Genomic DNA, 10,951 nt, shown 5'->3' on the forward strand with positions numbered 1-10,951 from the left:
CCCATGTGAAAAAATACTTTGAATTATATAGTTTAAAAGACTTTATTATTTTTATAATGTTAATTATATCCAAAGTCATTAATAATTTTTGTGTATGGTTCTGCGGCTTTGGAAACTGCTTCACCAGCTTGTTTAGTAAGTTTCTGCAAAAAAAAAATGCGATTATAAAATCTCAAAAATGTTTCAGAAATAATTTTTTAAGAGCAAAAATTTTAAAAACATATAGTTACAAGAAAGTTTGATTATATAAATTACCTTAAGCTTGTTTCTTTTCTGGATGTCAAGAATTTCCTTAACACGTCTCTTGTTCTCCAATGTACGAACTACAGACTTGTATTTCCATCCTACTTCATGAGACAGTCTACCCACATGACAATACTAAAAATAAAAAAGTTTTGTATCAGTATAAATATTGTCTTAATATTTTGTGAAAGAACAAGAATAAGCTATTATATTGTTTTATTGCTCAGTTTAAAATGACATCATGGTCGTATAGATCAACTTCAGACGCAAATTACCATACCATCATTGCTTTTTCAGTAAATAAAATTTAAGCATATGAAAGAATTAAATAAGCTGGAATAAACACAATCTGATTTACCTTTCGGCCTGGTTTAAGACACATTACTCTCATGGCACCAGGCACAACGACACGCTTTCTGCGATTGTACGGTGGTGGGCATCCTTCATAAACCTTCAATCGTCTGAGAGCATCCTTTCCTCTTTGAGTCTTATGTGGGATCATACCTGTAGTTTTTTTTCTTTTTTTTAATATTCTTACATCTTTGCTACTGTGAGATATTATATGTATTTTTAGCCTCATAAAAAAAGATTTCTTTCATTATACTATCAGATAATGTAGGTAAATATGTAATCATACGCAATGGTTTTATTTTATCAATATAAATTATCGATATAATTTTAACTATACCACGAACTGTTTTCCGGAAAATCTTGCTAGGTGCACGGAAGTGGAATGGGCCACGTGCAGGATTTACGTTACATCTCTTACGTAGAAAAGACATGAATTTCAACTTATTTCTGAAAATAAACAATATAAATTTTAAAACTATTCACATATTTCCTTATACAAAAAGTAAATAATATATAATCTTTATATTGACACATTTTAATCATACAAATATAACAATTGGTTACTTAAAATCAGATATTATTCCAAATCCAAAGAATGAGAAGTTACAAACCTGAAGAAGTTGCCGCTTATATTAAGTTGTTCACTACGTACAACAATAACTTTGTTGCCTTGCAAGGTAGTCTTGGCAACAGTAGCCGCCAATCGGCCGAGTAAATGGCCGCGGCCATCTATTAATATTGACTGAAATCATAATAGTATAATAGTATAATATTATAATTGTAAGACCTCAGTTACAGGATCTCAGAATCAATGTGATCCACGTGCATGTCGCTCGCAACATTATAAGTTCAATAATATATGCAATCCATAGTGTTCGGATCGGCATAAACGCGGTACAAAAATATCAGATGAAGAAGATTAAAGTGTCTATCCGAGTTCTTGGACCATACGACAACGTGCTGGAATTTTCGTTTCAGACGTTCGCCATCATAGACACGTGTATGAGTCAAAGTAACAAAACTTTTGTATTCTTTTCGATAATTATTTTTATTCGAAGAGCGGTGAAGAAGTCGGACGTTGCTTCTCTGGCTAAGTAATCGTCACCGCATATATGATCGGTGCAAATATCTCTTTAACCATCTAAAATATCTAAAATTTTGGAACACTTACCTTCTCACTGAACCCCGTCATTCTGTTACCCTACCGGAAAGGGGTCTAAACGAAATACGACGGCTAACGGAAATTATAACCATAGTATATTCAGAATGACCAACATTGAAATTGACTTTGATAATGTAATTTTTCCCTAGAATTGAGAAAAAAATTTTCTCTAGAATTCTTAGGAAAAGGAAATTTTCTTTATTAGTGAAAAATAAATTTGATTAGTATACCAAAAAATATATATACATATGATAATCAATTTTGCATTCGATAAATGTCTGTGAATCTGAATGTGCACGCACGCATCTCTGTGTGTGTTATTATATGAAATAGTATTTAGAGGCTGCGTTCCAAAATTCACTGCCAGTACTGAAAATCTATAATTTAAGGTCATTCTACAATGGCAGTAGCAGTAGGTCGTAGCAGTCGTAAGCGAAATGAACCAAATCCATTTCCTACGGCTATAATGTATGTTCTACGGCGGACGCGCAATCAGAATTAAGAACGCAGAATTTTTCCGTGCCGGCGTATGCGCGACCGCCGTAGAACGCACGAAATCCGTAGGAAATGGATTTGGTTCATTTCGCTTACGACTGCTACTGCCATTGTCGAATGACCTTTACGTGACGTACACTATAGATTTTCAGTACTGGCAGTGAATTTTGGAACACAGCCTTTGTATAGAGAATATTCGAATATTACTTTTTCATTATATATTACATTCATACAAAAGATTATATACATTATTTAACAGAGATACGTGCGTACATTACATCCAGATATTTATCAAATGATCAAAAACAGATTATCATGGAAAAAAATGGCAAAAAATAAAACAATATATACTGTATAAACATTTTATTTAAGAAAATTGATGTTTTACAGGAAATCGAATTTATTGTATAAATCAGATGTTTATATACTTATAATTTAATAGGAATGTACTATTGCAATTTATTCTAAGATTATATAATGGCTGCAACCTAAATTCCTCGATTTATCGTTAATTTTTAATTTTAATTTTTTTTTGTTTTATAAGAATGCATTAAAAAATTTGGCGCTTACAGTAGCATTGTGTATAAGTACATAGTGCGTTACAAAAGATATAAGTTTAATTTAATATCACATCAGAAATGGAATCAGTTTTACTATCATAAGAATAGCATAAGTCATATGTGCATAAGGCAAAATATATGTGTTACTTAATATTGCATATTCATCCTGCAGTTAATAGATGCTTTTCGTGTTACTTATATTTTACTTATTTTATTTACATGGACCTAGAGTTAATATAATCACAATAATAATTTGTTATACTGCAGCACAACCTTGTTTTTTATATATTATTTAAGAATGTTATTACACAATGCTATATATATTTCTTTGAAGAAAAAAAATATTAATAGACACTAGCAAAAGAATGGGGATAATAGCCTCCTTTTGACAAAGAAAGAAAAGTATCAAGCTTGAATGTTTCTTTTGGAAAGAATTATTACACAAAGTTAGCTATACTAAGAAGATTGTCATCTTTCAGCAATTAAATATTTCCAAGATTGATGATTATGAGATAACTTTATTTTTAGACAATTTTTGTAAAAATGTCCTTTAATAAAGTTAATGATTTTGTTGAAATACATAATCTTGTAACAACTGCAGATTTTTTATTAATTGATTGTTTCAGAATAATGAAAATTTACTAAAAAAATGAAGAGGCATTTTGCTAAGGAGTAAAGATTAAATTCATTGATATCAAAAAACTTGCTTCTAGTTTTTCAATTTTCAAGAATATTAGAAATTTTTACTCTAATTTATATATATATATATATATATTTATATATCACTATAATTTATATTTTATGTTTTATGATTGAATTGAATATAAATTATCCCCCTAACGTGCCGACATATTTGTATCAATTTTAAGACAAAATTATTGGAACTTAGAAAATTTTTAAATTCTTTTAAAAGAAACAGTCTTGCTAACTTTACTATCAGTCTTTCATTCACTATATATCTGAACAAAATATTGTAAACGTAAATAATTAATTTATTTCAAATGTGTAACATTTTTTTTTACTTTTAACAAGCGTTTTTCTTTTCTTTTTTTTTATTTTTTAATATTATTTTGCAAAAGGTAATGTTAAAAGTTTATATATTTTTTTTCTCACGAATCTCGTGATTTTTTCTTTTTTTCTTTTTTTTTTCTTTTTGAGAAATAGCAACTACACGAAAAAAAATAAGTATTGCATCTTTCTCTTTGTATATAAGGATGTTATTTTAATATCAGACATTTAATATCAGATATTTTTTATGGCTAGCAATTTAGCTAGTTAGAAATATTTTTTAATCGAGAATATATTTGTGCAGCATCTGATAATTATTTTTCAACGTCATAGAAAAAAATTTCATTACCCTTATTCCTTTATTTCTCCATTTTTATATCTAATCATTGTAGATGTATCACATAGTATATATTTGTGTTAACAGTAATCAAAATAGCTACAAGGCACTATATATTTTAAATTGTTGATATTACGTGAAAGACATATTTAGGGTAATGAGTAATATATATTGGGAAGACAATGTTGAATAATTTTGATATGATAGTAATCACTATGATGTTATCATATACATGAATATAACTAATTATCAGAGTAGAGGTACTTAATTCATTTCATGATTCTCATTAAAGATTTAGAGAGATCCAAGCAAGCCTGATTAATTGTAGCTTTAAGTATAAATCAGACTTTATTATTATTGCACGTATTGCAAGTTTTGCATTTATGTACGAACGATACCCGTATGTAGGAACGATACCCGTGCATTCGCAATACATTATATCAAAATGAAATATTTTTGCATGTTAATAAAGACACTGTCTTTTTTAAAGATGTTATATAATTAATGATGATTTTAAAATCCTCCAAAAAAGAAAAATATAAAATTTGATGGAGGATTACTTGAAAGAGTATTACTTACAGACAAGTAATTTAATAAACATGTTTTATCATGTTTCACTTTGTATACCTTGCTAATATAAGTTGTTTTAAAAAATAAAGCTTAATATTACAAGGTACTAAGCATACAAGACGATCTTGGCAGTCTTATTTCATTTCGTTCAATCTTCCTTTTATATTGTTTTAGATCATTAGATCATTAAGCTATCAGCATTTAACAAAATGCCTTTGGTTCAATTAAAACGGCTTCACCAATATTCACCGCTTAAGTAAAATGTCATGGGATTATCAGCGCATATTTCGTCAAATATAGGATTTAGATTATGTTTTTCCTGCAGTTTATTGTGTGCTCTTTTAATTAACTGTTGAATTCTTAAAAATGTAACCTGATCATAAACTGATCTAGCTGTGTTAGTCAGATCAAATGGCTCTACAATATTGCAATAATTTTAATAAGTATAAAAAAAAACAATGTTTTTAAGTTATCTATGTAAAAAGAATATTCATTTACCTTCAATACATAAATATTTCCATTGACGAGGATCGTTTTTGAGAGATTGCACCATACGACATTCTTCAATTGGTATTTTTTTTGCTAAGCGTACAGATATCGCATATTGCCTAAAACTAATTTTTAATAATATAAATTTAAAATTATATATCAGAATAATATATCTTCTGAACATTATACATTTGTAAATAAGAAATTACTTACTCGAATTTGTCGTAATATCTGAAAAATTCTACAAGTAATTCTCCAAGAGACTGATTATTTTCAGGTAAACGAGTCGAGGATGGAATTTTTAAATCCTCATGAATGTCGATACTATGAATATCTATATGTGGGCTAAACTTGTCTTCAAATATCGAATGTAAGCATGGCAGAACTGGAGGGTTGACACCACCTGTAAAATAGTATAATATTTATATTCAAACTCTTCTAAGAACATTGGTCCAGAAAAAATAAATGCTGCAATATACATACATTGTAAAAAGTGTATGACCATGAGAACTAAAGAATAACTAGATATTGTCATATCTTTTGCATTATTAATGTCATGATGTTGAGCCCAAAGTTTTATAACAAGTACTAATGGTCTTACCCTCCAATCAACTGTAAAAGTATAGAAAATTAAAACATTCTTTTTATAAAATACTTTTATGTAAATAATATTCAAGTTATTAATTAAGCTTACGTTTTGAATAACAATACAGCAATTGTGTATTCCTAATACCAACAGCATTATTACAATTAAGATCGACTTTCAAGTTTTGTATTGTATCACGAAATTTTATAATAGGTACTTTTGCATGTATAAGTTCGAGCTGATCAATGAAATCTAAATATGAAAGATAGATTAAAAGTTTGTTATTAAGATATATATATATGTAAAATATATTAAAAGATAATATTCATTATATTTTTATATGATATTATAAATCTTTGTTTCTTACATACCACATTTTTTAAGATATTTTAGTATTTGTTCTAAATGCTCTATAGCCTCATGTTTTTGATCCATTTCTGTATGTCTCACTAAAAGACACATGTCGACGTCGCTATTATCCGATCCAAATCCATTCATTGTTGAACCAACCAAAAATAAACCATATTTTGGATATTGACTCTATAAACAAACATCAATATATGAATAAATTAATTAGTATATCATTTCGAATTTTCTTTTTAAATATTTTTACAATATTTTATCTGCTATTAATCCTTATTTTGTATTTTTTACCTTAATGTAAACATAAAGACTTTTCCACAGCATCATTTTATTTTTATAAGTAGCTTCAGTTTGTTGATTTAATATAAATTTCGACCAGATTTCTTGTGACAGATTATCCCATTTTGATCCAGTCATAATATTCTTTGGTGCAGAAGTTACTTCCATCAAATGAGAATTAGCAAAATATCTATCAGGAGCTGTAATATATTTGGAAACCATATTGTGATTCGGCAATAAAAATTCCGGAAATTTACGATTTCTTAGAAATCTTTGAGAATTTTCAATCCTATCTGAAAATAAATTTTATTTAATATAAAGTGAATCAAATTATATACTTTTTCTATACTGTATATTTTCTGAATTCGATATCAATATAATATTAAATATTAATTGAGTCTCTGTTGTTAAATTCCCATTCTTTCCCTTATCCCTTTCCCTGTTTTTTCACAATTCACATGTAGCATGCTACATTTGTACATCATGAACATGTACTTTTACTTGCTTTCTCATTCTAGCACAATCACATAGCACACAGTAAATAACATGTAAATAATGGGAAACAAGGAAAATAATAAATAACTATTAGGAGATTCAAAAGCAATACAAAAACATACAACAGTATAGATAATCTTGTTATTATCTTATATATAAAGAAAACTCTTACTTGATAAATACTTTCTTCTATTCTGATAATTTTGAGCATGAGATCTAGAGGTGGAGACAGTATTATTGTAATAATTGACAGGTCGTTGATTTTGATAAAATTGATGAGCAGATGCACTTGAAATTAACCCATTTGATATTGGTTTGTTGATTGTTCTATTATCTGAATGTATCCTATGATATTTCCTGTATATAAAATTTTTATTAATAATATATATATATATATATATATATATATATATATATATATAATTTTTATTAATATATATATTACATATGTATCATATTATCAAATCGCTTCTCTTTTTTTCTCTCCTCTATATTAATCAATATATTCTAATGTAGATTTTTAATAAAAAAGAGTAGCAGTAATGCATGTGGAAATTAAATAATAATAAAGAATTTTAAAGATTCATTATATTTACTTTATTTCTTGTCCTCTTGATGAACTTGTGGAATCTTTTTCATCTGAACTCTCTGTAAGACTATTGTCAATATGGTATTTATTTGGTGTTGGTGAACGAGAACTAAATCCACTGTCACTGTTATATGTCTCATACTTGGAATAAGAATTTTTATATGTACTTCGTCTACCATTTCTGTTATTCCAACTCGGTTTTTTTATTGAATTAATAGTTGAAGGTTTGAAACTATAATTTGACGATGGAATAATTGAAGTATTGTTGGATGTACCCATTCGTCTCTCCCAAGTTGCAGCAGATGAATTATTATTATTTAATAGTGTATATTCTATACGTTGTACTGGTGACATTTTAACTCCCATATGTTGTAAGAATTGCATTGGCTGAGATTCTGTCTACAAAAATATTATTTATATATTCCAACAGAAAAATATAAACAAAAACAATATATTCACATAATAAAATATATTTATAAATGTAAGTAAAAAAAAATTTTGTCATATTAATTATTATTGAATATAAGAATGAATACTTTTATCACACATATTTTGATATAACAAACTTATAAATGAATTGTAAAACAAAGTCTAAATATATCATTAACTTGCATCTCAAATATAAATAATTCCATAACTTGTTTTATTCAAGTAAATTCTTACGTTGTATTTTTATTTTGTATTTATTTTTGTATCATATTAAAAACATTTGTAAAAATATAAGTTTTAGAGAAAAAATATTTTCTTTTTTTCTTTTCAATATATTTATATTTCAAATTAAATGTAAAAAATTTTAACATATACCTGTATTGTTTGAGGTCTGTTATGCCTGGAAATATCTGAACTATATTGTGTAAAATCAATTTGAGGCAATCCATTTATGCCATTAATATGCAACGTATGAGTTTGCAATGGTAGACAATGTCCACCTGTTTGCTGTCCACTCATCATTTGTACCATTATTTGTGGTGGAAACACAGTATGGTACATAGTCAATATAGATATAGGAGATACAAGATGTGTGCAATTTCTTTATTTAATTGCTAATATAGCAGTTTATTGCACTTTTAATGGTCCTCATAGATATTTATAGCAATCAATAGTATATATAAGGCACAATGTTGTTATTAAATCTTGCAATTTTTTATTTAATTTATATATATATTTAGAAAATCTTCTTACTCTCTTTATCTTTCTTGTGTTACTTTCTTGCTTTTATATTTTTTTATATAATTTTGCAAAATTTATATTTTGTATCTTGTGAGATCTGCTATGTTAATCTAGAATATAACAATATACATAACAATTCCATAATAATGCAAGAAAAGCGATAATGAAATTAAGAATTCAAAAGCAGAGACACTATGTTTAGTTTATCTTTATCATGTCTATCTTTTGTCATAAAGTTTTAGATATATATTTAGACATATACATAGATGCATATGTGGAATACAGAGTTGCGGAACTAAATTGTAATGTAAATTAATGATTATATTTAATGAGAAATACTTTCTCTCTCTCACAGCATTTTGATAAAGGAAAATTTATGCAAGGCAAAGTCCATATTTTTGATCAACTATCAGATTTTTTATAATCTCAATCCAGTTACATTCACAGTAATTAATTTTACACGTGTAATTTTGACTATAAGTTGAGTACTTTTGAAGTTTAGTTTTCAGATGTTTTCAATTAAGATTATATACATATAATGTGAGATAATGTATGATTGCCTTTATTCTTTCTCTCTTTGAGAGTTTTTAACTAATATATAAGTGCTTGCATACTCTATCATAACCTCCTGTAAGAAACAAGAAAAATAATTGCAAATAATTTTATAGTATATATTATTATGTGAATCAAGTATTAGTCTGTAAATTATTTATTACAGCACAAATTATAATAATCTTACATGCTTTGCGCACACTTTAAGTAGAATATCAGATTAATTTTAGTATATATATTACTGTTTTATTCTATTTTTATACTATTTTATACTATTTTTAAAGTAGAATATCACAAACGAAACAAAAACACTCGAGATTGCAAAATTGTCTGAATATATTTATCACATCAAACACATAATTTTCTATGAGATATTACTTGCCCGAGCAAACAACATGCTACGTAAACGTGTGCGCGCACACACACACACACACACATATATATATATACAGAAGATATTAAATATTTTCTTGCTCGTGTACTCGTGTACACGTATACAACGGTGTGAGAGCAAGACTAGAGATCAAATAAACAGAAATAGAAATTCGCGCGTAAACGAGAAATGAGAAGGAAATAGCGATATTACCTGTTCTTAATCGCCATGTTGCAATCAAATTTACCCTTTTAGATGAACGAAAAATTTATGAAAAAACTATTCTTCATTCCCGGGCTTTATGTTTCCGATTATTAATGTACACAATCGGAAATACGACGCGGCGTACCTAATCGTGACTCTCGTCGCGATCTCTCAACCAGCAGCAATTTTACAATAGCATGCGCGCGATATGTCAACGACGAATGTCTCTCGTTGTCTTAATTGATTCGCCGCACGCTCGTCACTATTAACGCAAATCGCCACATCCACAAAAAGCCAAAACGTTCAAATTTTCAAATCTTTGACGCGTTATGGATGACTCTCACTTCACGTGCTTCACGGATTAACCGTGATGCTTTGTCCACAACCTTAAAGTCACTAGATATACAAAGTATCGCAATCCATAAGACTCATTGGCCGCATTCAGCAGACTCAACCGCTAAGTAGCAATCGAACATGATTGGTTTCTACTTTCAGGTCCGACCAATCAGCGTCGAATTACATCGGAAAATCTAGTAATGTTGCCCAACTGTTGAGTCTGCTGAATGCGGCCAATGTATAAGGATTTGGAGCCAAAATGACGCCAAAAAGTACAAGTGCACACTTTTGTTACGTATGTATGTACACTTTAAGTGCAATTTTCTAACCTGTATGTGAAATCTGAGCATTCGTGACTAGGTTGTTGCGTAAAAGGCTATAGAAATCAAAGCGAAAAAGGTTTTCGTTTATTTCGCATCCCAAAAAGCGAAAATAACAACAAAAAATGCAAAAAATGGCTGAAATTAATTGCCAAAAATACATTATCATTAAGAGGTCATGTAAATATATAATTTGAATGAACCGCTTATTGGAGCCAAAATGGCGAATGATTGCGGTACTTTGTATGTCTAGTGACTTTACACAACCTTGCTTTAATAACGTTTTCGACTTGTCGGGTTCAATCGCTCCGAAGTAGTTTACTAGACGTTATTGACCAATCACAGCCATTCTTCTGAAGAATATAACCATATATTCTTCAAAAGAATGACTGTGATTGGCCAATAACGTCCAGTAAACTACCTTGGAGCGATTGAATCCGACAAGTCGAAAACGCTATTATATTTACAT

General features: G+C 28.4%; 2 protein-coding genes across 10 annotated transcripts; both read right to left on the reverse strand.

Moving 5' to 3' along the window:
• Positions 1 to 23: 23 nt before the first annotated feature.
• On the reverse strand, positions 24 to 1,913 carry Rpl13a (ribosomal protein L13A). The gene is made up of 6 exons (XM_083081753.1): positions 1,766 to 1,913; positions 1,206 to 1,336; positions 932 to 1,041; positions 602 to 747; positions 256 to 378; positions 24 to 143 (listed from the first exon to the last, which is right to left on the reverse strand). Exons 1-6 carry the CDS (start codon positions 1,784 to 1,786, stop codon positions 60 to 62), a joined length of 615 nt encoding a protein of 204 aa, XP_082937879.1. The 5' UTR covers positions 1,787 to 1,913; the 3' UTR covers positions 24 to 59.
• A 686-nt stretch (positions 1,914 to 2,599) lies between these two features.
• Positions 2,600 to 10,244, reverse strand: LOC145961507 (poly(A) RNA polymerase gld-2 homolog A). 9 transcript variants are annotated; one of them, XM_083081761.1, is made up of 12 exons: positions 9,836 to 10,244; positions 9,312 to 9,325; positions 8,332 to 8,807; positions 7,535 to 7,926; positions 7,111 to 7,295; positions 6,456 to 6,736; positions 6,173 to 6,341; positions 5,910 to 6,053; positions 5,699 to 5,827; positions 5,429 to 5,618; positions 5,225 to 5,340; positions 2,600 to 5,143 (listed from the first exon to the last, which is right to left on the reverse strand). In XM_083081761.1, exons 3-12 carry the CDS (start codon positions 8,515 to 8,517, stop codon positions 4,962 to 4,964), a joined length of 1,974 nt encoding a protein of 657 aa, XP_082937887.1. In that variant the 5' UTR covers positions 8,518 to 8,807; positions 9,312 to 9,325; positions 9,836 to 10,244; the 3' UTR covers positions 2,600 to 4,961. The 9 variants fall into 9 exon arrangements, with proteins under 9 accessions (XP_082937887.1, XP_082937884.1, XP_082937881.1 ...); XM_083081758.1 differs by having other exon boundaries at positions 9,258 to 9,325; XM_083081755.1 differs by having other exon boundaries at positions 9,187 to 9,325.
• Between the last annotated feature and the right edge of the window lie 707 nt (positions 10,245 to 10,951).

This window comes from Camponotus vicinus, unplaced genomic scaffold, assembly GCF_025532165.1.
Source record: "Camponotus vicinus isolate PSW18456_S1 unplaced genomic scaffold, iyCamVici1.0 SCAF_11, whole genome shotgun sequence".
Classification (NCBI taxonomy): domain Eukaryota; kingdom Metazoa; phylum Arthropoda; class Insecta; order Hymenoptera; family Formicidae; genus Camponotus; species Camponotus vicinus.